Source organism: Neoarius graeffei, chromosome 13, assembly GCF_027579695.1.
Source record: "Neoarius graeffei isolate fNeoGra1 chromosome 13, fNeoGra1.pri, whole genome shotgun sequence".
NCBI lineage: Eukaryota > Metazoa > Chordata > Actinopteri > Siluriformes > Ariidae > Neoarius > Neoarius graeffei.
The window spans coordinates 5,107,648-5,135,621 of NC_083581.1; the positions used below are offsets into that span (position 1 = coordinate 5,107,648).

Genomic DNA, 27,974 nt, shown 5'->3' on the forward strand with positions numbered 1-27,974 from the left:
TGTTGTGTGGACTAACTAGGATTTATCTGGACAGGATGTTGTGTGATGTAATACAGATACCATACGGTCAATTTGAAGATCAAGATGGTGAGTTTGAATTAAAGAACAGGGATGTACAACTGGCATTACATATTGGAAATTTTTTTAAAATCAAAAACTATAAGTTCATCTCGGCCTAAAAAATTTGGGCAGACGCTCCCGCGCGGCACATGCCAGCAATTCCCCCTATGAAATGAGCAATAAGTAGGAGAGTTATACACGGTATCATACCTAAAATTTCATCAGAAATATAGATATGATACTATGGTTCTCCCCAACATGCTACATTAGATAAGCTAACCCCATTTATAAAAGATACACACTTGTATATGACGTGTATTTGATATATATATGATGTATATTCATACATTGTTACTTCACAGAAATCTTCAGTAAGTTTGGTCTTTTCATGCCAGCCTGTTGGAGACCTAAATATAATACACATGAACGGACACTCCTCACCTCAACATGTCCTTTACAATCATTTCAGCCACCATGGGCAATGCTGAAACCATTGCTGCAAACAGTACATCGCGCGAAACTGTCATTATTGCTGACCCTTATTAGACAGGGAGATTATTTTGTGTAATCTGAGCTGAAGTGGGTTTTGTACTTTGGTTTTTTGGGGCGCGCTCTCTCTCTGCCATGATGATCCTGTAGGCCGCACTGATTCAACTGAAAACTTCGGTCCTCGAGAAAAGAGATAAAAGCCCGCCCACACTGAAAGCTGATTGGCTTATTTTGCTGAGTAACCCAATCAGGATGCTCTTTGTCTAGCATGCGCTACATGAACAGGCACACACGCAGTCTCTCTCTCGCGCTCCTTCGCATGCGCACATTCTAAGATGCGCGATGCAGACATTAATGTTTCGCGTGCACACTCTTGCTCGCTTGCTCTAGATTCCGGGAGATGTTATCCAATTTGCGGGCATCAAGGAGCCGATATCAATATGCAGCAGACTCCCGGAACTTCCGGGAGACTTGGGATGTCTGCGTTATAAGGTGACCACAGATTGTTAACCATACCCCCCCCAAAAAAAAATTTCTCAACGGATTTACATCGATCTCAAAAACGATCATTTTGGTCTGAAAAAGTCGGAAATATATTACTTATTACTTCAACTATTCAGATATCAAGTCTCTATGACTATATCATATAATTAATTAATTATATATGTATATCCATATGTCTACACATAAGTTTACTACAAATACCACGCTCACAATGGAGAACAGAATAAAAACAAAACAAATAGACGAAGACTCAAAAAAGAAAAAATACATAATGAACAGCCAGTTATGATTAATCCCCTTCATCCTTATACCTTGTGAAAATCAAATTTTTGTACATCTTTTTAAACCGCTTCATGTCTGGACATCCCTTGAGCTCCTCATTTAAACTGTTCCACTGCTTTACCGCACAAACAGAAATACAAAAACGTTTCTTGGTTGTGCGCACCCTATAATTTTTAATTTAAATAAACCCCTTAAATCAGGGCTTTTCAAAGTGTGGGGCGCGCCTCCCCTAGGGGGCGCCAGAGTTCTTCAGGGGGGGGCGCAACGTGAGGAAAAATAAACCAGAATAAGTTACTATTGCGGACATTTTGCGAACTTCAGCTAGCCTTTGCCAGAGACAAAATGGATCGATTTTTAGTACCTAAAGCTACAGTGAGTGAGGAGACGGAGTCTGGGCCAAGCAAAAAAAAAAAAAACAGACCCTCCAGGATTTCACGATGTTGCGATTTGCAACTTCAATGCAAATTCAACCAATCCCCGTGAATTCAGGGCGGTGTTGCAATTATATCCAATCACCGCAACTTTCCCGCAAATTTGACCAATCGTTGGCGTCGTCTTGAGGTGACGTCGACAAACTACCTTCTGCCTTACTTCCGTGTATACGTTCAAGAGAAGCAGCATGCGCGCAGTGTTGCCAGATTGGGCGGTTTCAAGTGCATTTTGGCGGGTTTTGAACAGACTGGAAAACGTCAGCAGTATCTGGCAACACTGCATGTGCGAGTCAGTGTTTATGTAGGCTTAAATTCTGTTACTGACAGTGTGTAATGTTTACAGTGAAGGACTGTGTGCACATTACATTTTTTTTTACTTAATACAAGAAATTAAGCCCTGTGATGACCTGGCGACTTGTCCAGGGTGTACCCCGCCTTTCGCCTGTAGTCAGCTGGGATAGGCTCCAGCTTGCCTGCGACCCTGTAGAACAGGATAAAGCGGCTACAGATAATGAGATGAGATGACAAGAAATGAATGGATGCCAACATTTTTGCCAAAATGGTATTTTATTTTCCACTGTTTAGCAGCTTCAGCATCATACTGTGAGATTCTGTTCAAATTGTTTTTTTTCTTCTATGAAGCCTGAGCCATTTATTTTCATCTCATCTCATTATCTCTAGCCGCTTTATCCTTCTACAGGGTCGCAGGCAAGCTGGAGCCTATCCCAGCTGACTACGGGCGAAAGGCAGGGTTCACCCTGGACAAGTCGCCAGGTCATCACAGGGCTGACACATAGACACAGACAACCATTCATACTCACATTCACACCTACGGTCAATTTAGAGTCACCAGTTAACCTAACCTGCATGTCTTTGGACTGTGGGGGAAACCGGAGCACCCGGAGGAAACCCACGCGGACACGGGGAGAACATGCAAACTCCGCACAGAAAGGCCCTCGCCGGCCCCGGGGCTCGAACCCAGGACCTTCTTGCTGTGAGGCGACAGCGCTAACCACTACACCACCGTGCCACCCGCCATTTATTTTATTAGTTTATAATTATTGTTTAGTTTAGTCTTCAGGAGAGACTGCCTGCACACAGTACTAGTTTTAATAGTGTTTTTTCTTACATGAAAGCTGAGGCATTTATATTATATTTTAAGGGAACTTCATGTTGTGCTGTGAGGTTCTCTGCACTTTAACTTTTGATCGAACAGGTGCATTTGGATAAGTAAAGCCGATTTTTCTGCATTTTTGTAGTCCTGGTAATCTTCTATATTGGTAAAGTTGTTTATAGGACCATTTCTCAGTGTCTTTGTTTTTTTAATCAATAGTTTTTCAGTAATATCTTAATATTTAACATATCACTCAATTTTAATCACAAAAAGAGAAAATCGCAACAATTCCTCGCAACTTTCACTTCCTCCCGAAATGTAATCGCAACAAAAACCTAAAAAACACCGCAACTTTCATCACAATTTTTTGGAAAACCCCCCGCAACATCAGACATTTTAGCCCGCAACAATCACAAAAAAGGCCTGCGACATCCTGGGGGGACTGATAAAAGAAGGGAGTATGACCACGATTATTTAAAGTTTGGATTTTCATGGACTGGATCTGAAGATGCTCCACTGCCACAGTGTGTTGTCTGCCAAGAGGTGCTAGCTAACGATGCTATGAGATGTTTAAAATGTGTAAAACAAGATGTTTTAAAAAGAAAAGCACAGATGTTTAAAATGTGTAAAAAAAAAATGATGTTTTAAAAAGCACAGATGTTTAAAATGTGTAAAAAAAAATGATGTTTTAAAAAGCACAGATGTTTAAAATGTGTAAAAGAAAAAAATAAAAATGTGGACAACCATTTTTTAAATACGAATGGAACATTAAGTATAGCAACAACAAAAATTGTAAGGGGGCGCTGTTTATTTGCTCTCTGAGGGGGGGCTGACTCTCCCACACTTTGAAAACCCCTGCCTTAAATTATAACTCCCATCTCTTTCAGTGAACAGTTTTTGAATATTATGTGGTAGTTGATTATTGTTTGCTTTGAATAATCTTTGTGCCGTTTGATAGTCCACCAGGTCTACAAATTTCAGTATTTCTGACTGTAAGAATAATGTATTTGTACGATCCCGATAACCAGCCTTGTGCATAATCCTTATTGCTCTTTTTTGGAGAATGCATAATGAATGTATTGTATTTTTGTAATTATTGCCCCATACCTCTGCACAGTAACTTAAAGGTCCCATGGCATGAAATTTTCACTTTCTGAGGTTTTTTAACGTTAAAATGAGTTCCTCTGACCTTCTTAAGTCACCCCAGTGGCTAGAAATTTCATAATGTGTAAACCAAACTATGCCCAACATTTGAGAATGGCGCGTCAAAACGGCGCGTTGATAAGCTCTTCCCTTTACTACGTCAGCAAGGGAGATGATCCCCACGCCCCCCCTCTGGATTCCCACCCACTGTATGGATTGCCCCGCCCAGTTGTAGTGAGGAGACCATAGAGGACACAACAACATGGCATCACCTAAGCGAGCGAAACATGGAAATTGCGCTGTACATGGATGTGACAACATAGAAAGGAGTCTGTTTTTACTGCCGACGGGAGGGCCCCTGAAGACGCAGTGGCTTAATTTTATTTACTCCAATAATACGCCGTCGAGTCTACCTAAGACGGTGTATGTTTGTCGGAAGCATTTTCCTGAGGAATGTTTCCACAACTTGGGACAGTACAGGGCAGGTTTTGCACATCAACTGTCACTGAAGCCTGGGTCCGTACCAAGCATCCCTGCCGCATCAGCCACAAACACCGAACAAGTAAGTGTATAACTGTTAAGTCGTTTTGCCGTGTTTTAAAATCGGTGCGTTAGCCTAGCAATGGCTACATTAGCTGTGCAGCTAACCGCTTCCTGCAGTTAGCCAGGTAATCTGCGCTACAAAACCAAAAAGCATGCAGCATGCTCTGTTAAACTGAGTTTAGTCTGGAAATTGACTGTAACTTATGAGCTTATGTTTGACTATTGCTCCGCAATGCATGTCTGCTGCTGGATAAGCGATATGTTGCTGTAGTTGCTGCTTCTATCCTCTTTGGTTATGGAGTGCGTGTTCAAGCCTAGGGTATTATACGTTCGTAAACTACCACTCCGAACACACTCACTCTCTGTGTCACGTTGAGTTTACGAAAGGAGTCCGAGGGAGAACGGGGTTTTGTCTTAGCAGCGTGGCTACAGGCGCTGATAGCAGCGAGTATGTGTGTGCGCAGCTTGGTCAAGCCCCTCCCCCTCCCCCCATGACCCGCCCCCACCCTCTACCCTTCCCCGCCTCTTGCTTCTCATTAGCAAAACGACGCACTGGGAAAAGCGCTGAAATGGGGCTTTCTCCCAGGAGGCTATATTTACATGCCGAGGGTTCATTTCGAGAAAGGCTGCGGATATAACATCCGGAAACCTCCACGAGCCTGTTTAAAGCATCAACAAACCACCATGCCATGGGTCCTTTAAATAAGGTGAAACCAGGGAACAGTAAAGAACCCGGAATGAATTGTGATCTAGAAACTGTTTGACTTTGTTTAATATTGCAATACTTCTTGATACTTTGGATTGTATGTGGTTTCCAACTGAGTTCTTCATCAATAGTTGTTCCAAGAAATTTGATTTCCTTAACTCTTTCTATAATAACCCCATCTATTTGAATATTTGTGTTTGTTTTATTGTTACCAAATAATATTACTTTGGATTTGTTCAAGTTTAATGATAATTTGTGACTGTTGAACCATGTTATTAATTTACTTATTTCTGTTGTGATCTCCTGCAATAGTTCCATTAAATTATCACCAGAAAAGAGGATATTTGTATCGTCAGCAAACAAGACAAGCTTCATTACTTTAGATACACTACATATGTCGTTGATATATAGTATAAAAAACTTTGGTCCTAACACTGACCCCTGGGGAACACCACAAGTTATGTCCAAACATGAGGAAGAGCAATCTCCCAGCTTCACAAACTGTCTCCTGTTACTTAAGTAGCTTTTAACCCGGTTTAAATCTATACCCCTGATGCCATATCGTTCCAGTTTTTTTTTTTATTACTATGTCATGATTTATTGTATCAAATGCTTTCTTTAAATCAATGAATATTCCAACTGCATGTTTTTTCTGCTCTATGGAATTGGTGATTTCTTTAACTAATTCTATTAAAGCCAGTGATGTTGATCTACGTGCTCTAAATCCATATTGACTGTCAATAAGTAGATTATGTTTGTCAATAAATTTATCCAATCGGTTATTGAAAAGTTTGAGAATTTTGGAGAATTGCGGAAGTAGTGAGACAGGTCTGGAGTTTGTGAAGTGGTGTTTGCTCCCAGATTTGTACAGACGAATGACTTTTGCTGTTTTCATTCTGCTTGGAAATGTACCAGTTAGAAATGACAAATTGCATATATACCATATGTGAATGGTTTGGCTATTCCATCAGTAACATTTTTTTGTTCATACATTTCCCAACAATATCAACAATTTCTTTTTCTTCCACTGCTGTGAGGAACATTGAAAAAGAATTATTATCTGTCAAATTGCCCAGATTTTCAACAGATGTTCCTGGATCCGGGATTTGTTCTGCTAAGACCGTTCCTCCGTTTACAAAGTAATGGTTGAAACTATTAACTACCACATCCATATTATATTCATCTTTGTTATTATTAAGAAAGTACCTTGGATAATTTATACATCTTGACCCATTTTTTATAATACTCTTCAAAGTGCTCCAAATTACTTTGATATTATTTCTGTTAGGCGGCACGGTGGTGTAGTGGTTAGCGCTGTCGCCTCACAGCAAGAAGGTCCTGGGTTCGAGCCCCGTGGCTGGCGAGGGCCTTTCTGTGCGGAGTTTGCATGTTCTCCCCGTGTCCGCGTGGGTTTCCTCCGGGTGCTCCGGTTTCCCCCACAGTCCAAAGACATGCAGGTTAGGTTAACTGGTGACTCTAAATTGAGCGTAGGTGTGAATGTGGGTGTGAATGGTTGTCTGTGTCTATGTGTCAGCCCTGTGATGACCTGGCGACTTGTCCAGGGTGTACCCCGCCTTTCGCCCGTAGTCAGCTGGGATAGGCTCCAGCTTGCCTGCGACCCTGTAGAACAGGATAAAGCGGCTAGAGATAACGAGATGAGATTATTTCTGTTATCGTTTAATAATTTCTTTTAATATTCTTTCTTAGCAGCCCGTATAATTAGTTAATTTATTTTTATATTTTTTATATCTATCCTCTGCCTCTTTAGTTTTCTGCTTTATGAACTCTCTATACAATGTATTTTTCTTTTTAGAGGCATTTTGTAAACCCCTTGTAATCCATGGACATACTGCACGTTTGACTTTTTTACTGTATTGAACAACTGGGCAATTTTTATTATATAATGATGTAAATATCCTCAAAAATTCCTCATATGCTTTATTTATGTCTTCTAGTCGGTATATTTCATCCCAATTTTGTGCCAGCAAGTCAATTCTAAAAGTGCTCATTGATTCCTCTGGTCTAAGTCATCTGAAAAGTTGTGTGTTTTCTGGTTTATTATTCACAAATTTTGTTTCATAAACTGTGAAAACTGGTAAACGATCACTGATATCATTTATCAATAGTCCACTTATTAAATTGTCATTAAAACTGTTAGTGAATATATTGTCTATGAGGGTGGCTCCGTGTGAGGTGATTCTGCTGGGTCGAGTAATTTTCAGTTATTGAAGACCTCAATACTAGAATCTGGAGCTCTATATATATACAACTAACAATTACATTTCTATGTTTCTCTCTGCAAATTTCAACTGTTATGCATTCCAGTGTGTTATCAATTAATGTTGATATACTTTCCATCACATTGAATTTCAAGTCCCTATCCACAAATATGGCCACGCCCCCTCCACTCTTGTTTTGTCTATTTATGTCGTTGAACTCATAGCCCTCCAGCTCAAAGTCCGTGCCTTTGACGCTATGTATCCGAGTTTCAGATATTACTATGATGCTGAACGGATGCGAAAACTAATGTAGATATTCCTTGATGAGATTGAAATTTGCATACATGCTTCTGCTATTGAACTGGATAATTGAGATTGAACTGTTCAGCAGTGTAATAACTAGGGATGGGACATGATTTTCGAATAGTCGAATATTCATGACGAGTTCGAATAATGAATAGTAATTTCGAATGCCGTTTTGGCTTACGTTACATTCCACTAAAAAAAAAAAAATGAGCGCGGAAAGGCGTTTCCTTGTTCCTAACATACTCTGTTGCATTAATTCGGCCAGAGGGTGCCGCTATCGTACAGTAAAGGTAGTCAAATGCCAGCAGCGCACGCAAGGTCGCATACATTGCCTCATTTTTGGATCCCAGACACAAACACCTGAGGTTCGCAACTGACGAGGTGAGGAAACAGTGCAGGCCGAGGTGAGAAACCTTCTGTCCATGGCAGATGATGAAGAGGCCGGAGAGGCGGCGGAATCGCATGAAGGGCCCAGCGAACCGAAACATTCCCGAAAGGATGGCCCATTAACAGCAGCAATTGCCGTCATATTTGGCGAGGATTACAGCACAGAGAGGGCAACATGCGTGACTGAATTGACTCAGTACTGCCAGGATACATGCCCACTGCTCCACACTGACCCGATGACATGGTGGAAAGACAATCAACAGAAATACCCTCGCCTGGCAAAGTTGGCCAGCGCCTACCTGTGTGTGCCTGCAACGTCCGTGCCATCGGAGCGTGTGTTCTCCGCAGCCGGTCTAATTGTCAATAGGGTGCGTACCCGTCTCCATCCCGACCACGTCGACATGTTAATTTTTTTGAACAAAAATATGTCTTAAGTTTATTCTGCTCTGACTGTTCGAATGCTTTCATTATCGTTTCCTAAACGGGCAGTTTCACCCGCGGTTCCTTCCAACAGACGAAAATAGTCGTGGCTGCATAGAAATGTACAATAAAATTGGAAGCCTATATTATTGTTTGATACTGTAGGCTATGTGAGGTGAATGGAAGTTTGTTTTTTGATGACTCATTAAACCGTTACCACTTTCACCCTGTCTGTCATGTGTGCGCGCGTTTGGGTGGGGCGGGCGGGGTTCTGTCGATTTTCGAATCGAATTTCGAATATCTTTTAGCGAATTTCGAATAGTGTTTTTGATCAAAAGTCACATCCCTAGTAATAACAGCAGTTGTTGTTAATGGCAGAGAAGAAATTATTGTCCGGGTCTATGTCATATTCCAAATCCTGCGATTTATGATCAGTGTATACTCAAACGATTTTAGTTCCAGTAAATCCTGTTCTGTAATCCTTTGAGATGTGTGGCTTATGGTCCCGCTCATTATGGTCACTGATACTTTTCCAGGTCCTCGATGTTTTTCACAACCAATATTTTGGCCTCCTCAGGTGTACCGTTTAGTTTAATAAACACCTTACAGGTTTGTAGTCCAAGTGTTCTGAATTTTCCTCTGTTTCTTTAAGACGCGTGCACACCTGGCTATATCCGCATTTTGTTTGGTCAGATGCTCGTTTATGTAGACACTGGATCCCTTTAGCTTGTACGCTTGCTTTAATAGTGCGGTTTTATGTTTCCTGTCGACAAACCTCATGATGATGGTCTGCTTGTCGCTGGTGTTCCTCCTTGGTAGCGGGTGGCGAGCCTCGATGTTATCGCAGTCCAGCTGAATTCCCTTGGACTGCAGGAAAGCAGCCACCTGTTGCTCCGTGTAGCTCAAATCCAGCTCCCCGGGCTCCCCCTCCGCTGACAGCGGTCACCACCCGAGCGTACGACCGAGATTTTACCTGGAGCCCGGTGACGACAACGTCGTTCATTCTGGAGCATTGCTCTAGGTCGGCAATCTGCTTGTCTTTCTCCACATTCTGAATCCGCAGCGTTTTCACTTCCTCCACCAAGTCCAATATGCTCTTCTGCTGCAGCCTGACAGCAGAAACTTCTTCAGTTATGAAGTCAAGTGACTTTTTTTTTATGTCATCGACTTCCTCAGCAGTGGGGATCTTCTTTGGGCCCATGTAGCCCGGTAGCAAGTTGCTGGGACAACCAGCTTTCGCCGTCAGCTGTTCGTGCAGCCAGCTGTTCGCCTCACTGCCTTTCTGAATTTCCCCACCAGAGGAGGGAATATTCACTTCCCCTTCAGTGAATAATTGTTAAATAAACCCAGAAATGGGCAATTTAACAAAAATAAATAAATAAAATTGATACTACTACTACTATTATTATTATTAATAATAATAATAATAGCAGCAGTATGATGTTATTACAAGGCGCTTTTTTTTTTTAACTTCTTATGGCTGAGTATTGGCATGCTCCGATTTGATTCAGTTCCGATTCACAAATTAACGATTTGATTCAGTCCAACAGGAACGAGATATAAAATACCACATTGCAAAAGTTAACCGAGAGAGCGATATCTAAAAGGAGGGACTAGTAATTTCCTTTTCTTAGTCTGATCCTGTCCGTTTAATCCCTTGGATATGTTTAATCCTAGTGGAAATGAACCTAGAAAACCATTCAATAAATAAATAAATCGAGGGCGTCGTGGCTCAGGTGGATAAGGCGCCATACCATAAATCCGGGGACCCGGGTTCGATTTCGGCCCGAGGTCATTTCCCGATCCCTCCCCATCTCTCTCTCCCGCTCATTTCCTGTCTCTACACTGTCCTATCCAATAATAAAGGTGAAAAAAGCCCCCCAAAAATTATTTAAAATAAATAAATAATTAGAATGATTATGAATGAATGTTAGGGTGATCAATGGCAAATTTAAGATGCCATTCCTCACTCAATCTGGCAATCTGACTCTCTCTGCAAATTTAGGCATCTTAAAATGTTTTTATTAATGCCAAATAAAATATCCAGCACAAATTATATATGATAAACATAAATTAATAATTTATAAATTTTATTTCAAACACGTTTTTAGTTAGCGGGACTGCAGCTTATCACCGCTCCCGCCCGTGCCGCATATGTGCACTCCCGCTCTCGCCCGCATCCGCATATGTGCACTTCCGGTCCTGCCCACGCCCGCAATGAGCTTTCAAAATTTGTCCCGCGCCGCACTGCTTTGCGGCGGGTCCCGCGAGTCCCGCGGGAGTGCAGGGCTCTAGTAGACAGGTCCACTTCTTCCTCTAAATTAATCAGACTTTTACCAGAAAGTATAAAAACTACACAAAAACTCTGTCCTGAGTGAAAGGAGGTGGTAATTTGATCGTGAGTACATATTTTATCGTATCGTATATTGGGTTCGACACCCGATTACTGATTCATCTTACCGCTTCTTTGCGATCTCATTCTGCCTTTTCACTTTCTCCTCTTCAAACTCGCGAATGTTCCTCACGCCGATCTCCTTACAGAACTCGAAAAACACTTCGTCCTCCACCTACAAAAAAAACAAACAATAATAAATATAAAAAAAGATCTCTGACATGCATTCTTTTATCTTCTGTTCCACTCTAACATGAACGTTTTCCTCGTACCAGGTTCATGCGGTCTTTGAGCTCCTTCATGTCTCGCTCGCGTGACTGGATGATCCTCTTGATGTCGTTGATACGAGGCCCAAAGTTGGCCAGCTCGCTTTCTAGCTTGGATTTTTCCTAAAATACAATATATATATATGCAGCTGCGTCTTCAACATGGTGCATGATGTTATACTTGGTAATATTCCGACGCTTACCTGCATATTTAAGGACAGATGGCGCGTTTTGGTCTGCTCGAGGTCACTCTGAGAGTACTTCAGCCTCATCTGCAGCCCGTGAGCTTGAGACTGCACCTGACGAAGCTCCGCCTCCTTTCTTTTCGCCTTCATTTGCTCCTACACAGGACAGAACAGGTTATTCAGCCAGCTGATCGGCCGCAACGTTCGACGTGTGTCACGAGGAAACAGGTTTGACCTTCAGTTTTCACCTTGAGCTCATCGGTGAGTTTTTCTTTCCTGTCCTTCAGCTTGTCCACGGCTTTTTCGTCCCAGCGGCGAGCTTTGGCCTTCAGGTCGCTGGCACCTCCGGAGATCACGCCGGACTTCTGGAACAGCGTTCCGTCAAGAGCCACGGTCTGTGAAGCGGCAACGCGAGAGAGATCAGCGTTATTCATGCACACAGGAGTCCTAGTCCTAAGCTGATTGAATAAAACTGGCAAAATTTAAGACTTTATTCATCAGTTTTGGCCTAATCCTCAAAATCAGCCTCTTTAATTAGTTTCCTCATGGAACAACATTTTAAATGTAATGAGCTCTAAGTATTAAAAAAAATTTAAAGGGACACGTGCATACATGTGTGAACTGTGCATTTTCATTCCTATTTAAAAAAAAAAAAAAGGTTTAATTGTTAATATGGTGAAGTTTTCTTTATTTAACACACACGTATGGAAGGAGTCTCCAGTTTCAGCCTTTTTTTTTTTTTTAAATAGCTGATTTAACATAACAGGAACAAACTTAATTTGTGTACGTTCCATAACACTGACCGTAAATATAAAGGGATAAAAAGTACCACTAAGCACACTTTAGTAAAAAAGAAAGACAGCCTGGCATCAACAAACTGCTGTGGTGTGAGCTTTGTTTTTGCAAAACAGTGGTTGTCGTATTTTACATACAACCCCGATTCCAAAAAAGTTGGGACAAAGTACAAATTGTAAATAAAAACGGAATGCAATAATTTACAAATCTCAAAAACTGATATTGTATTCACAATAGAACATAGACAACATATCAAATGTCGAAAGTGAGACATTTTGAAATTTCATGCCAAATATTGGCTCATTTGAAATTTCATGACAGCAACACATCTCAAAAAAGTTGGGACAGGGGCAATAAGAGGCTGGAAAAGTTAAAGGTACAAAAAAGGAACAGCTGGAGGACCAAATTGCAACTCATTAGGTCAATTGGCAATAGGTCATTAACATGACTGGGTATAAAAAGAGCATCTTGGCGTGGCAGCGGCTCTCAGAAGTAAAGATGGGAAGAGGATCACCAATCCCCCTAATTCTGCGCCGACAAATAGTGGAGCAATATCAGAAAGGAGTTCGACAGTGTAAAATTGCAAAGAGTTTGAACATATCATCATCTACAGTGCATAATATCATCAAAAGATTCAGAGAATCTGGAAGAATCTCTGTGCGTAAGGGTCAAGGCTGGCAGAGATGCCTACCCCAAATTTTGAATTTCAATTTTCTTGAAAACATTTTTCAGTATTTTGGAATGACTTTCAGTAACATTAATTTATGCGCATTTCCATTATAAAGAGGTATATATACCAATATGTTTAACAGTTAAATTATTAAAAAGAACTGTTTTGTGTGAACTGAATAAACAAAACACGAGCAGCCATCTCAATTGAATTTCCACTCAACAAATTTCTAGAGCATACAATATCACATTTTTCTAAATACAATAGTGTTCCCTGTTTGCAGACATTACGGTTGACTACCAATCATTGGTATTGAATGTAACTCCTCAACCGTATTATATTATATTGCCTGGCAAAATGTTCTACCTGTTAACGGATTCTAATAAAATTTAAGCATGCACCGATACCGATACTGGCATCGGCATCGGCCCCGATACTCCACTAATATACTCATACTCGTACTTGTCAAACAGTTGCCGATACCATGAACCGATACCAGTGCCGATCCCATGCGCTGATACCAATGTTCCCCGCAGCGCTTTTTGTTCCATTCGAGAGAGAAAAAAAAACTGAAGCATTGTTGAGCTCAGGCTTGAGCATAATATGATAGGCTATACCATGCGCCGATAGTGTTCCGTGAAGCGCCTTTTGCCAGCGTCCGTTCGAGGAAAAAAAGCCTCTCCCAGGAAAAAAATTGTAAATCTCAAGCATTGAGCGTAGGCTAATTTCGTCAGAAGACAAAAAAAATTGTTCGACAACAACCCATTTTTCCATGACGAAGATGTGATTGCGTAGTCATGAAACAGTGCCGTCACAACATCTTTCCCCAACACTGTCATTTTAAACATCTCTCCACACTCCACTCCCTTTCGCTGCCATACGCAGATAGGCCTACGCTAAGATCCCCAACATTGTCCTTTTTTAATGTTGGCTATTCGCCTAGGTAAGGGTTTTGTAGGACAGGCTACTCACTAACAAACAAATGAAAATCGGATTTTTGTATAGGTGAATCCAACCGGCAGAGTTTTTAAGTACGAGTCCAACCGGGAGAGTTTAAGAGTGAAGAGTGAGAGAGAGAGCTTTAAGAAATGGCTGATTGAGTTTTCCAACTTGTTTCAGTTAAGGGCAACGCTAAGACCAAGGAAATTGACGTCCCATCTACAGGTATGGAGCTCCACGAGCACGGGACGCGATGTTGCGAATGGACAGCGACAGCGTCTGCCTACCAAGTTCTGCGACTGAACAAGAGCGTGCTCGAGGCATTCAACTCTCCTGCAGCACACAGCAGGATGTGCGCACATGCACATGAGAGGAGGGGGGGAGGGGCATATTTTAGTCTGCATTACTGGCGATGGAAATTAAATAATACATCGTCGCCGGCCGCCACTGTTATCTTGTGCGCTCTCTGTGATGTTGCGATGGTCGCTGCTCCTCCCTTTCACGCCCTTGTCTTGTTGCTAAATGTAATTGGAGTAGTTTAAGCGCACCACCAGAACAACCCTTAAGTCAACCAAGACCGCAATGTTGCGGAAGGCCGATGATAGAGGGGGTAAGTGACCAGCGGAGTGAAATGATCACGCTGCATGTGGTAACTCACTGCTCTCTCCTCCCTTCATCAACAATCGGTCTTACATGTTGCAAGAGTGCAAGTCTTTCTTGACTTCGAAAGTTGGACATTGTAATCTAATCCAAATAAATAGCAGCCTTTTTCAGAAATTGCAACAGCTAAATATTTCATTCTTTGTGTAGGCTATTTGCAATGAGTGTAGTTTTCTGGGAGTGAATGTTGCGCGACAATCGAGAGAGGTTGCACACGGAAGCGCAGATAGCCTTGTAGTCCACGTTACACTGCCAGCAGACAGCGCCTCTTCATTTCACGGTAGCGCTTCTTTTGCAACATTGTTATGTTATTATAGATATGTAGGTAGCCTATATTTTAATAACATCAACAGTATCGGTATCGGTAGTACTCGGTATCGGCAAGTACTGAAATGATAGTACTCATACTCGTATCGGTTTTCACAAATGTGGTATCGGTGCATCTCTAATAAAATTAAAAAAAAAATTTCTTATTTCATGCCAAAGAGAGTCCGACATTGTTATCTTAATGTCCCAATATATAAATACTTCAGCATAATGCTTCAGAAGAGACATTGAATAAAATGACATTTATAATTGTATTTAAAACAGTGGAATGATAAATTTTTTTGCCACAATCGCAACAACACTAATCATAAAATTCTGTTTTTGATCATACTACATGTACATTTGCACTTGCAACACTGAAAAGACTTTGAATTAAAGAAGTACAGCCAGTGTTTGATATTTCAGTGAATAAAAATCAGACATGTAAAAAGAAACTGAATAAGTTTAACTCACATTTCATGGCACTAATTGGCAAGTTCAACTCCAAGCACAGGTCAACCATCACCGCTTCAGCACGGGTCACGTTCCGTGTCTTTTCATCCACAGATTTCGTAAAAAAATGCTGGATACCCCCAGATTTACTTTCCGCCTGACTCGCCATTTCAGCATACTCCATATGTTTTTTGGAGTTGACATGCCGCGTGCAGTCATCGCGACCACCATGTTAATGTCAGTTCTACACAGTTTGCAGTGCGCGTATCCATTGCCCTTTTGACTGGGTGTAATGCACGGCCATTCTACCGTATATCGTGGGAGGAACACCTGAGACCTGTGCTTCACTTGTCCCGATACTGAGCGTTTCATTTCCACTATTGAGAAGCAGCGCCATGCGTGTGTGATGCCGAGCGAAAGTAGCGCGAACAAACGTGCGGTATCTGCGCATGTCAAACACAGCACGTGTGGCTGTCATAAAAATAAATGGCCGTGAATCGCGCATGGATTGAAAAAGTCGCTTGGACATTTAAAAACAACTCACTGGAATTTTTTAAGACTTTATAATAATTCCGTACAGAATAACACTGTTTCCCGTAACATCGTATTTACGTAACTTTTCCGTACAAAATATGGCCAATCCGTACTAGTAGGCATCTCTGGGCTGGAAAACCATACTGGGTGCCCGTGATCTTCGGGCCCTTAGACGGCACTGCATCACATACAGGCATGCTTCTGTATTGGAAATCACAAAATGGGCTCAGGAATATTTCCAGAGAACATTATCTGTGAACACAATTCACCGTGCCATCCGCCGTTGCCAGCTAAAACCCTATAGTTCAAAGAAGAAGCCGTATCTAAACATGATCCAGAAGCGCAGACCTCTTCTCTGGGCCAAGGCTCATTTAAAATGGACTGTGGCAAAGTGGAAAACTGTTCTGTGGTCAGACGAATCAAAATGTGAAGTTCTTTATGGAAATCAGGGACGCCGTGTCATTCGGACTAAAGAGGAGAAGGACGACCCGAGTTGTTATCAGCGCTCAGTTCAGAAGCCTGCATCTCTGATGGTATGGGGTTGCATTAGGGCGTGTGGCATGGGCAGCTAACACATCTGGAAAGACACCATCAATGCTGAAAGGTATATCCAGGTTCTAGAGCAACATATGCTCCCATCCAGACGACGTCTCTTTCAGGGAAGACCTTGCATTTTCCAACATGACAATGCCAAACCGCATACTGCATCAATTACAGCATCATGGCTGCGTAGAAGAAGGGTCCGGGTACTGAACTGGCCAGCCTGCAGTCCAGATCTTTCACCCATAGAAAACATTTGGCGCTTCATAAAACGGAAGATACGACAAAAAAGACCTAAGACAGTTGAGCAACTAGAATCCTACATTAGACAAGAATGGGTTAACATTCCTATCCCTAAACTTGAGCAACTTGTCTCCTCAGTCCCCAGACGTTTACAGACTGTTGTAAAGAGAAAAGGGGATGTCTCACAGTGGGAAACATGGCCTTGTCCCAACTTTTTTGAGATGTGTTGTCATGAAATTTAAAATCACCTAATTTTTCTCTTTAAATGATACATTTTCTCACTTTAAACATTTGATATGTCATCTATGTTCTATTCTGAATAAAATATGGAATTTTGAAACTTCCACATCATTGCATTCCATTTTTATTTATAATTTGTACTTTGTCCCAACGTTTTCGGAATTGGGGTTGTAAATTACACACTTTCCCTAACATCTAGTGGATGTATGGAGGTGTCTTTTTAGAATTTAGTTCCAAACGCAGTAGTTCTACTCAGCCTCGTTGGTGTAATGGAGTACCTTGTGCCTGTACGGTCCTCCGAAAGCGATCCTGCGGGCGTCCTCGACGTTCTCGCACACGAGCGCGTTCCCGCAGGCGTACTGCAGAGCTTTCTTGATCTGTGGAGGCTCGTAGCGAATGACGTCGATCACCAGCTTGGCACCGCGCAGCTCACGCAGCTTCTCATCCGTGGGTTTGACCTGACAACGGTACAGGAATGATTAGCGGATTCGTCTACACCGAAACGCACCTGCCTTTATCTGAGAAGGAGCTCTTCCTTGTGAGCTTCGAGTTCATATCATAACACAACACAACACATCACGTCTAATCCGAACTGCAGAAAGCACCTCGAGATAATCCAGAGGCAAGAAGGTTTCAGGTTCTCCTCTCTGCTCTTTAATGTACTGGATGCAGTCACGGCCGGTCTTCTCCGAGTCCACGATGATGGCGTCCATGTTTTTGCCCAGCACTTTGGTAACGGCGATCTGGTACTTCTTCTGAGTGGGCTGGCACAGATCTATGAGCCTGCCGTACTGGAGAGGAAGAAGAAAGGATTATAATCAGTGCTTTATCACAGTTGATTTGATCAATAATAATTACTTCACGCTTGTTTCTTTTCATTCATTCATCGCACTTTCATTTTGAAATAATGAGATGCCAAAGATTTTCAAAAAACATCGACTTGACTAGCTCAGAACCCACACCAGATGTCCTTCACTCAGTGTCTCGTCTCGCTTGTTGATTGTGGGCGTGGCCTTTTCTTGTTCCAATGAGAAACAGCAGCTACAATGTACAGCCGACAGCATGCTATATTTAGATTTATATGACGCTTCTAGTACTAGTGCTGCATTTGTAATTTCCGACCTCTAACTACAGGGTTCCCACACCTTAAACAAGAAAGCAAACGTCAAGCGCAGTTTGTGGATGTAACTCCATATTGTCGAGCTTAACAAAGGTTTGCCAAAGTTAACCCCAAGCTTATCTGGTCCCATCAGCTAATGATGAACGACGTGACTTGATGCAGTGCCATCTGAGGGTCTTCAATTTCTATTTTTGCACAAAAGACACAAATTCAAGGACTTCCAGTGACCCATGTCTATTTATATTTATTCCATCCATATTCACTGGATATGAGCAATCGCGCGCTCTGATTGGCTACTCTATGAGTAGAATATCAGCTTATATACCGTGAAGAGAGAAAAAACAAAATGGCAGAGCGTGTTGCTGAACCAACCGAGGGCAAAACAAAAAATACTCGAAAACAAAAGCCCAAAAAATACAAAACAAAAACAATAAAAAACATTTGATGGTAAGAACGTATCTTTTTTTATTTTTCAATAATTATTATTATCATCGCATTTTTCCCAAATTGCTCCTGACATTTCGCCGGTTTGATGAAATTATTTTGTCGGACGTTTTGTATGAAAGTTTTTTATTTGTTGAATTTGCAAAAAATAAAAATGCTCTGTTTCTCAAAACCCAGTGAATGTGGATAGAATAAAACAGTTATTCCACTCAATCTCGGTGCTACGCGCCTCGTTGACTATCAGCTCATGTACGACTCAATTTCGTGGAATAACAAATATTTTCAAAAACTTTCAAGGCCTTGATATTTTTTTTTCTCAAATTCACAAACTTTCAAGGATTTCAAGGACCCGTGGGAAAGGTGCAACTACGAAATGCCACTCCGTTTGGAATTCGGGACGGCTTTCTCACCCCGCGAGTTCAGCGAGTGACGTCAAATCAGCATGGCTGGGGGCGTTGTGGCTCAGGTGGATAAGGCGCCATACCATAAATCCGGGGACCCGGGTTCGATTCCGACCCGAGGTCATTTCCCGATCCCTCCCCGTCTCTCTCTCCCACTCATTTCCTGTCTCTACACTGTCCTATCCAATAAAGGTGAAAAAAGCCCAAAAAATATCTTTAAAAAAAAAAAAAAATCAGCATGGCTGCTCAGAGCATCAACACTTAAAGGAGAACTGAAGTCATTTTTAAACTTGCTTTATTTCTTAATTAACGTTATTCAATTACGTTTTCGGTTTTCGTAACCTTATATCGCAACTCGTATTGGCAACTAATCGCAATTAAATATGATACTTATCGGCCTATTCGGTTTTTAGCCGTGTTGAATTTAGTTCGTTTGGTCCACGGCAGGCGTCGCTTATCCGCACGATCTTCACGAGACTTGTGCGAGACTTCGAAACGTGAAGTGTCAGCGCCACCATTTTGAAAACTGTTTTCCAAACGAAGTATTGCACAAAAACGAGTTTAAATGACGATTACTGCCTACTTTTTTCAAACTTTCCTGATTGCTATCAAAACAAACAAAACTTCCGGCTTGATTACGTCAGCATTCGAAAGAGGGCGCGCGTGTCTTTTGACAACGTTGGTAGATGTCAGTTGCTTTGATTTCCGACCTACGATGTCTCGCACAGGTCTCAACGAATCTCGTTTACGCCCATTGCTCTGACATATGGACTGATATATTACAGAGCATATTTCAAACACTCATAACTTGCTATAGCAGCGACAAAATAGCGATCAAACATGCATTCTGATATTTAATAAAATGAGAAATAGAATTTTGATGATAAAAAAAAAATTTGCCTTCAGTTCTCCTTTAACACGTCTTTAACTTCAAATATGTTACACTGTCTATAAAAGTAGATCATTCAACATACAGAGAGATGTATTGACTTGTTAAATGTTATATGTTTGTCATCAATCTACATCACTCGTCAGGGAGCTACTAAAAGACAAACATGGAGTCGTCTATGTTTCCTCCCACAACTTCAGAGCTTGGGGGGGGGGGGGGGGGGGGGGGGGGATTTCCTAGGCTAGTCGAATGCAGCTAAGTACAGTATGTAACGATATATGGTGCGATGATAAAGCGCGATACAATTTTATGACAATTTGAATCAATAAAATAAAAAATGAACCATGATTATTATCAGGCTGAGTAATTGCTTAGTTTTTCCTCGCAGTAATTGTGTTGTTTAGACAGCGGGAATGCACGTGACTTCACCCTAGGTGGACGTAACACAGCTCTAATGCCGCAAAAACACAAACACACAAAAACAGATCGACAAATGTGAAAGAGGTGTTGTGTGATTGTGTACAAATAGATTTAACAAGAAATCCGAGCTCTCTCTCTCTTTAGACAGACTGCTGATAGATAAAGAAAAGAGAAGCAAATAGAGGGAGTACAAAATGTTCATAAAATTTTGTTAAGACAAGGAATACTAGTTATTAACCTATTTAATTTTTAATAAAAGGAATATTTTAGCTAATAGGCTATTGTTTTACTCCAACGTTTACAAATGTAGGTGAATAATTGCTGTTGGTTATTAAGAAAATGAAAACAAAGCTTTCTTGTTTTTTTTTTTATTTAAGAAAATAGATATTTAAGTTAATAAAGAATAGGAAACTAAACTTTCCATTTTTGGGGTAATAAAATTTTCTTCATTTAAATTTTTTTTTTCAAAAAATACCGCGGGAAAATCTGATCATGAACCAGAAATTGTGAATCAGGTGAACTGTTAGACGCCCATATGCTGCACTTAATAACTTAATTTGCAGATTAGTAAATCTGTACTAGTTAGTTTGCTAACTCCGCACCAGCAATCTCTACTACACCCTTCCACACAGTAAATGGAAACTAACTAAAGTTCCGAGTGTGTACAAATGTGAACTGAAACATCCTGGATTGCTTTTTTAACATACCACTGATCCGGGATAGAGTCTCTTGATGCTCTCCATGATCTCGGCTTTGCGCTGCTGTCTGCTGTTCTCCTGTCTGTCTATACGAGCGTCGCCGAGCTGCTCCATCACCTAAACACGGGGAGGGGGGACCCGCAGTGAAGAGCAACAGAACTGAGAACGGATCCACTTACATTCAGGCAACAACAAAGAAACATCAGAACAATCACAAGCAGTGTTTATTGATGGCGCACCTGATTAAGCTCCATATTAATCTCATCAATCCTCCTCTTGGCTTGCTCCACCTCCTCTGTGAGCTCCTCCTCCATCCTCTTCTGTTCATCCAGAGACTGTCTGCAACGCAGGACGAGAAGTTAACGGCGACACGCATCGGCAGGCGGCGATAAATGAGCTTGGACCGTCTCGTTCTGCTTATCACGAGGTGTATGGACAGAATATCAGCATAACGGAAAAACGTTCAACTGTACGCTGTATCAGATCACGCAATGATTGACTGTATGACACGCATGCCCGGCTCCAGCTGACTGCTTACTCAATTTTATTTATATATATATATATATATATATATATATATATATATATATATATATATATATATATTAAAAAAATAAAAAAGTCCGAGGTCACGGTATTTCACCATACGGACCGACCTTAAGCTGGTAAATAATATATTTAATTTTTCTTTACCAAATTCTAACAGAAAACAAGAGCGCCCGAAAGGGGAAACCGAGCCGAGCCGCCATTTTGAATCCTCATTCACAGCTGTAATGCAAATGGCTTCCTCCTCGGTATGCAAGTGCACTTCCATGGCAGGAAAAGCACTACATTTTGCCGCCTATTAAGGCCTCTGCATGCTCTTGCGACAAGGCTTTCGCAGATAGCTTTTCGCAGACAGTTGTAATTTATCGTTGAGCGGGGAGTAATAGGCGTGCGCGATGTTATTCACCGGCACAACGCAAGGGGGCGCGAAGTCGCTAGGAGTAGTTGGTGGGTGTGGTTAGTGGAGTGTTTATCCTCCGGTTACTTATAATGACTAGAACTTTTTTTTTAATATAATGACTAGAACTGGAGTCGCATAGATGTCCGTACTTCCTCAATCAACCGCTCTTTGTGCTGCTCCATCTTCGCTCGTGTTTTTAAAAATGCCGGTTGTGAAAACAAAACAAACCGGGAAAGTAGGGAAGCGGAAGTGCGTGTACAGCGGATGTAGAGTGGACCAATCAGAGCCCTCTTGTCTGCGGCGCAGTCTGCGAGGCTTCTGCGGTGGTCACAATTTTTGGGAGGTGCGCGCAGAGCGTCTGCAAAGGTGGGGGGGGGGCTACGCAGACACTGTCTGCGACGCTATCTGCGAGGACTGCGTTGTCAGCATAAATTGGCCTTTAGAGCCCTGCACTCCCGCGGGAGTCCCGCAGGACCCGATGCAAAGCAGTGCGGCGCGGGACAAATTTTGATAGCTCATTGCGGGCGTGGGCGGGAGGGGGAGTGCACAATGCGGGCGCAGGCGGGAGAGGTGATAAGCTGCAGTCCCGCTAACTGAAAACGTGTTTAAAATAAAATTTATAAATTATTAATTTATGTCTATCATATATAATTTGTGCTGGATATTTTATTTGGCATTAATAAAAACATTTTAAGATGCCTAAATTTGCGGATGTGGTCGAATCTCGCGTACGTTTCCGATTCTTTTCCGCTCTTCCGTGTTTGAGATCTCCGATCATGGCAGAAGAGCAGAGCTCCTCTAGTGAAGCTCACAGTGCTTCAGAAGTAAGTGCTGCTTTAAAAAGAGGTACATTTACCGTTAAAAAGTCAAGAGTCCTGAAATCAGACATTTGGAAGTCGTTCTCACTCGTGTACGACGCAGAGGGAAATCAGCTGCCCTTTGCTTGTTGTGATAAGTGTTGTGAGCTGTAGATATTTAGGCTCAAATCCACTCAAAGTAGGGGGCGGGGCACCATCATGCTGTGTCTTTAAATTATATTAATTTCTTATAGGCCTACTTGTATTTCCTAGAATGTAAATGTGAGGAGTGACATATAAGCTATGTGCAACGTACAATATTCTTAATATCCACTGTAGATTTTGGTAGGTGTGCTGGGTATCTCTGTAAAGCCTCAGCTGCGCATGCCGCCTGGCAACGCGCACCCGCGCTACGTGCACTAGGTGAAGGATCGGTCAGTGGAGAGCTCAGCTAAGCTCAGCATGTTTAATTCCCCAAGCCAATGACAAGAACTTTCGTGAGAAATAACGCGAACGTCTGCATCATGCGGGATTTGCGGGCGGGAGCGGGACAAAATATGGCAGGCGCGGGCGGGAGCGGGACTGAAAATTCTGTCCCGCGCAGACCTCTACCACCTATGTAGTCCCCTATTTATACAAAATTGAGTCATTCAGGATTCAGCCATGTTTTTGCTCGGCGTTAGCAACAGTTACAGGTTTTCGGCTTTCTCCTGAAATGTTTTCTTTTATTTCATCTTCCTCAGGGTAGTAAAACTCACTTTCGCTGTGAACACTGTCGTTATCGCTATCCATGCTGTAAAATTAATGCTATTCTCCTGAGAAATGCTGGCAAAAATTTATAAGATTTTTGATAATCTTATAAATAAATCTTATTTAAAAAAAAGAAATAAAAAAGATAAATGTTGACAAAAAATGCGACTATGTTTGTTATTGTTGTGAACGAGCGAGTCGCCAGAGGTCCGCAACCGGGGTCCGTACTGTAGGATATGGACCCGCTCGCCAGCCAATCAGAGTGCAGGATTTGATGGAAACCGCACCGCAAAAAATTTTTTTACATGATTAAATATTGTATTTTTTAATCGCCTTAAAATAACGTCCTCATCTGTTTTTCAGTCTTTACCCTGAGCATTCGTTTTGTGCCGTCTGTGCGCTTGACCTTTTATGGAGTTTGTGGGCGTCGCTATATGCAAATGAGCTGTATCAGGAACAAGCTTTACGCTTTACAGGCGATCGAGCTACGTATGCATTTTTTGGAAAATTTTTGACTTAAACACTAAAAGATGAATAAATGAGGCTTGGTGTTGTTTTTATTTATTTTTTATGAAAATAAGGCTTTCCACATGGAATATATCTCTCAGAGCGGTGTTACTCATGCAGCCAGATATTTGAAAATATCAAATAAGCAAACGTTTGGTAAGGAATACGTACAGACTTATTTAGTATAAATGCAGAGGGGATTATAAGAAATCGTGCATGCTGGTTGGTCGAGAGATTCGGACAGTTTCTTGATAATCACCTCAAGCGACTCGGCAAAACGGCGGCCGATCGCTTCGTCACTAAGTGAGGAAGAATTACAAATGATGAAAGAAAATGCTGTTCCTCAAATAAAAGCACGAAAGATGCTACGAAGTTTGGTCTAAAACTATTCAAACAAAGGCAAGGTGGAACTGTGATTTATTTTATCGACTTCAAAGCAAAGGATTTTATGTGACACAAGTCTGCGCTGTGCCTTTATTACATTTGCATGCTGCTTCTGAAGTCTGAAATAAACAATTTTTAAATTTTTTTTAAAATAATCACCTGTGTATTTATACTAAAACAATTATCCACCTCAGGATCAGTGAATAATAACCGAGAGTTCACTTTCAGAAAGTAACAGGCTTGTAGTACTCGGGTCCGACTCGTGAATTAACTGCATTAGGACTCAGATTTCTTTCCTCATTTTTTATAACGTGTCATAATTCGGTACAAGATATTTATATTTACATTAAATTTTATACTAAATTTTGTGTAAGGAGCGTCACACCTGCGCACATCAGAGAGACTCTCGGGCAGCGCTCCGGACAGCGCGCGTGCCAAGCGGACTCTCGTGTGCGCCGTAAACGACTCGCGCCTGCACAGGATTAAGGCGCAAACAGCACGCAGATATAAAAACCATGCACACACACTTACTTTGCGAAGTATTGTGTCAGCAACGCAACTCATTACCGAGCCTTATTTCCTTATTTGGTTTCCGATTTCCTGTTTCTCGTCTTTGATAGCCTGTTTGTGCCTCGCTTGACCTATCGCCCGTTTCACGATTTTGCCTGCCATTCTGGATTGTTTGCGTCTTCACGTCTCCCAACCGTCTCTGACAGAATACTTCACACTCCCTGATAAAGAGAAGCGCATTCACCTGTTCATACGCCATGTTCAGGAACAAACTAATGTTAATGGTGCTGAAACAGCCGCCGTTAAATGGTGCGGATGGAGTGTTGGACTCGACTCGAAATTTTTTTTAATGACTCGGACTGGAGGTTTAGTGACTCGACTACAACGCTGGCGAGCAATTGTTACATATAAACAGAAGTGAAGTGGTTTTGTGGAACGTAATTACAACCCTGATTGCAAAAAAGTTGGGACAAAGTACAAATTGTAAATAAAAACGGAATGCAATAATTTACAGATCTCAAAAACTGACATTGTATTCACAATAGAACATAGACAACATATCAAATGTCGAAAGTGAGACATTTTGAAATTTCATGCCAAATATTGACTCATTTGAAATTTCATGACAGCAACACATCTCAAAAAAGTTGGGACAGGGGCAATAAGAGGCTGGAAAAGTTAAAGGTACAAAAAAGGAACAGCTGGAGGACCAAATTGCAACTCATTAGGTCAATTGGCAATAGGTCATTAACATGACTGGGTATAAAAAGAGCATCTTGGAGTGGCAGCGGCTCTCAGAAGTAAAGATGGGAAGAGGATCACCAATCCCCCTAATTCTGCGCCGACAAATAGTGGAGCAATATCAGAAAGGAGTTCGACAGTGTAAAATTGCAAAGAGTTGGAACATATCATCATCTACAGTGCATAATATCATCAAAAGATTCAGAGAATCTGGAAGAATCTCTGTGCGTAAGGGTCAAGGCCGGAAAACCATACTGGGTGCCCGTGATCTTCGGGCCCTTAGACGGCACTGCATCACATACAGGCATGCTTCTGTATTGGAAATCACAAAATGGGCTCAGGAATATTTCCAGAGAACATTATCTGCGAACACAATTCACCGTGCCATCCGCCGTTGCCAGCTAAAACTCTATAGTTCAAAGAAGAAGCCGCATCTAAACATGATCCAGAAGCGCAGACGTCTTCTCTGGGCCAAGGCTCATTTAAAATGGACTGTGGCAAAGTGGAAAACTGTTCTGTGGTCAGACGAATCAAAATTTGAAGTTCTTTATGGAAATCAGGGACGCCGTGTCATTCGGACTAAAGAGGAGAAGGACGACCCAAGTTGTTATCAGCGCTCAGTTCAGAAGCCTGCATCTCTGATGGTATGGGGTTGCATTAGTGCGTGTGGCATGGGCAGCTTACACATCTGGAAAGACACCATCAATGCTGAAAGGTATATCCAGGTTCTAGAGCAACATATGCTCCCATCCAGACGACGTCTCTTTCAGGGAAGACCTTGCATTTTCCAACATGACAATGCCAAACCACATACTGCATCAATTACAGCATCATGGCTGTGTAGAAGAAGGGTCCGGGTACTGAACTGGCCAGCCTGCAGTCCAGATCTTTCACCCATAGAAAACATTTGGCGCTTCATAAAACGGAAGATACGACAAAAAAGACCTAAGACAGTTGAGCAACTAGAATCCTACATTAGACAAGAATGGGTTAACATTCCTATCCCTAAACTTGAGCAACTTGTCTCCTCAGTCCCCAGACGTTTACAGACTGTTGTAAAGAGAAAAGGGGATGTCTCACAGTGGGAAACATGGCCTTGTCCCAACTTTTTTGAGATGTGTTGTTGTCATGAAATTTAAAATCACCTAATTTTTCTCTTTAAATGATACATTTTCTCAGTTTAAACATTCGATATGTCATCTATGTTCTATTCTGAATAAAATATGGAATTTTGAAACTTCCACATCACTGCATTCTGTTTTTTTTTTTAATAATTTCTACTTTGTCCCAACTTTTTTGGAATCGGGGTTGTATAAATTTATGAAGTGCTGCGCTTTAATAAATGAGATGGTCTGTGCTCGTTTTCTTCGTGTACCTGCTGGTTGTGATGTAATCCTCGAGCTTCTCAATACGCTTCTGGTTCTCCTCGATCTCTCGGATCTTCTGCTTGATCTTTGCCTGTAACAACACAACATTCAGACACACGACATCTTTTTTTTTTTTGTTCCCCTCCTGACTCGACAGTTCCTCTACAGTACCTCCGTCTCCACTTTCTTCCTCTCCTCCAGGTCGAGGCGGTCCTGGTCAGCTTTTTGATCGCGGTTAAACTTCTCCAACTCCTGGGCCAGAGTAGCAGCTCGTTTGCTGGCCTCTTCTTTGAGACGGTGATACGCTTTGACCTGATACACAAATCGTTCTGAGATCGGTGTCCAAAGTAAATAAAAGATGAGTATATTAATTATACGAGTCAGTCAGTGTACCTGGTTTTCTTCGAGCTGCAGGTCCTGACCCTGGCTCTGCGCCTCCTCCTCCATGCGCTCCTCGAACTCCTGCCTGGCCGTCTCCACGGCTCTCTGCTCACGCTCCAGCTCGTCCATATCGGCCTTGCGCTTCTTGTAGCACTTCTGCGCGTTCTGCAGGGATTTCCGTGCGGCCTCCAGCTTCTTGATCTTGTGAGCCGTGTTTTCTTTCGCCTTGATGTACTGCGGCCTCTTCTGGTTTAGCTCTGCGTCCTTCTCTCTTCGAGCGGAAGGAACAAACCCCATGGATTAACCATCACGACTGAACATCCAAATGCCTCAAACGTCAACTCGAACATTAACATTTTTAAAACTCCTACTGTGCTAATCATTATAAACACTATTAATGGAACCGGAGCACCGAAAGCCATTTCTGTGCTGATGTGTGTGTACAGGCTGGAGTGGAAATTAGAGATATGGAAGAAAAGTCACTAAAATGTGTTTTAGATTCACAAACACAAGGTCTTGTTACTTTTAGCTTCAGTGATCAGAATGTAATCTTTAATCATCTTTTTTCTCTTTAGTTTATTCCAGGGCTTTTCAAAGTGTGGGGCGCGCCTCCCCTAGGGGGCGCCAGAGTTCTTCAGGGGGGGCGCAACGTGAGGAAAAATAAACCAGAATAAGTTACTATAGCGGACATTTAGCGAACTTCAGCTAGCCTTTGCCAGAGACAAAATGGATGGATTTTTAGTACCTAAAGCTACAGTGAGTGAGGAGACAGAGTCTGGGCCAAGCAAAAAA

At 41.9% G+C, this 27,974-nt stretch overlaps 1 protein-coding gene across 1 annotated transcript in view; it reads right to left on the minus strand.

Annotated features, from left to right (window-relative positions):
* Positions 1 to 27,479, minus strand: part of LOC132897215 (structural maintenance of chromosomes protein 1A) — a 44,309-nt gene extending 16,830 nt beyond the window's left edge. The window contains exons 1-11 of the mRNA XM_060938687.1: positions 27,195 to 27,479; positions 26,973 to 27,113; positions 26,810 to 26,892; positions 21,039 to 21,138; positions 20,809 to 20,916; positions 17,433 to 17,618; positions 17,106 to 17,285; positions 11,696 to 11,842; positions 11,466 to 11,603; positions 11,269 to 11,385; positions 11,065 to 11,171 (exon numbers count right to left, since the gene is read on the minus strand). Of these exons, the coding sequence (XP_060794670.1) occupies positions 11,065 to 11,171; positions 11,269 to 11,385; positions 11,466 to 11,603; positions 11,696 to 11,842; positions 17,106 to 17,285; positions 17,433 to 17,618; positions 20,809 to 20,916; positions 21,039 to 21,138; positions 26,810 to 26,892; positions 26,973 to 27,113; positions 27,195 to 27,479 (1,592 nt within the window). The remainder of the gene's footprint in view (positions 1 to 11,064; positions 11,172 to 11,268; positions 11,386 to 11,465; positions 11,604 to 11,695; positions 11,843 to 17,105; positions 17,286 to 17,432; positions 17,619 to 20,808; positions 20,917 to 21,038; positions 21,139 to 26,809; positions 26,893 to 26,972; positions 27,114 to 27,194) is intronic.
* Between the last annotated feature and the right edge of the window lie 495 nt (positions 27,480 to 27,974).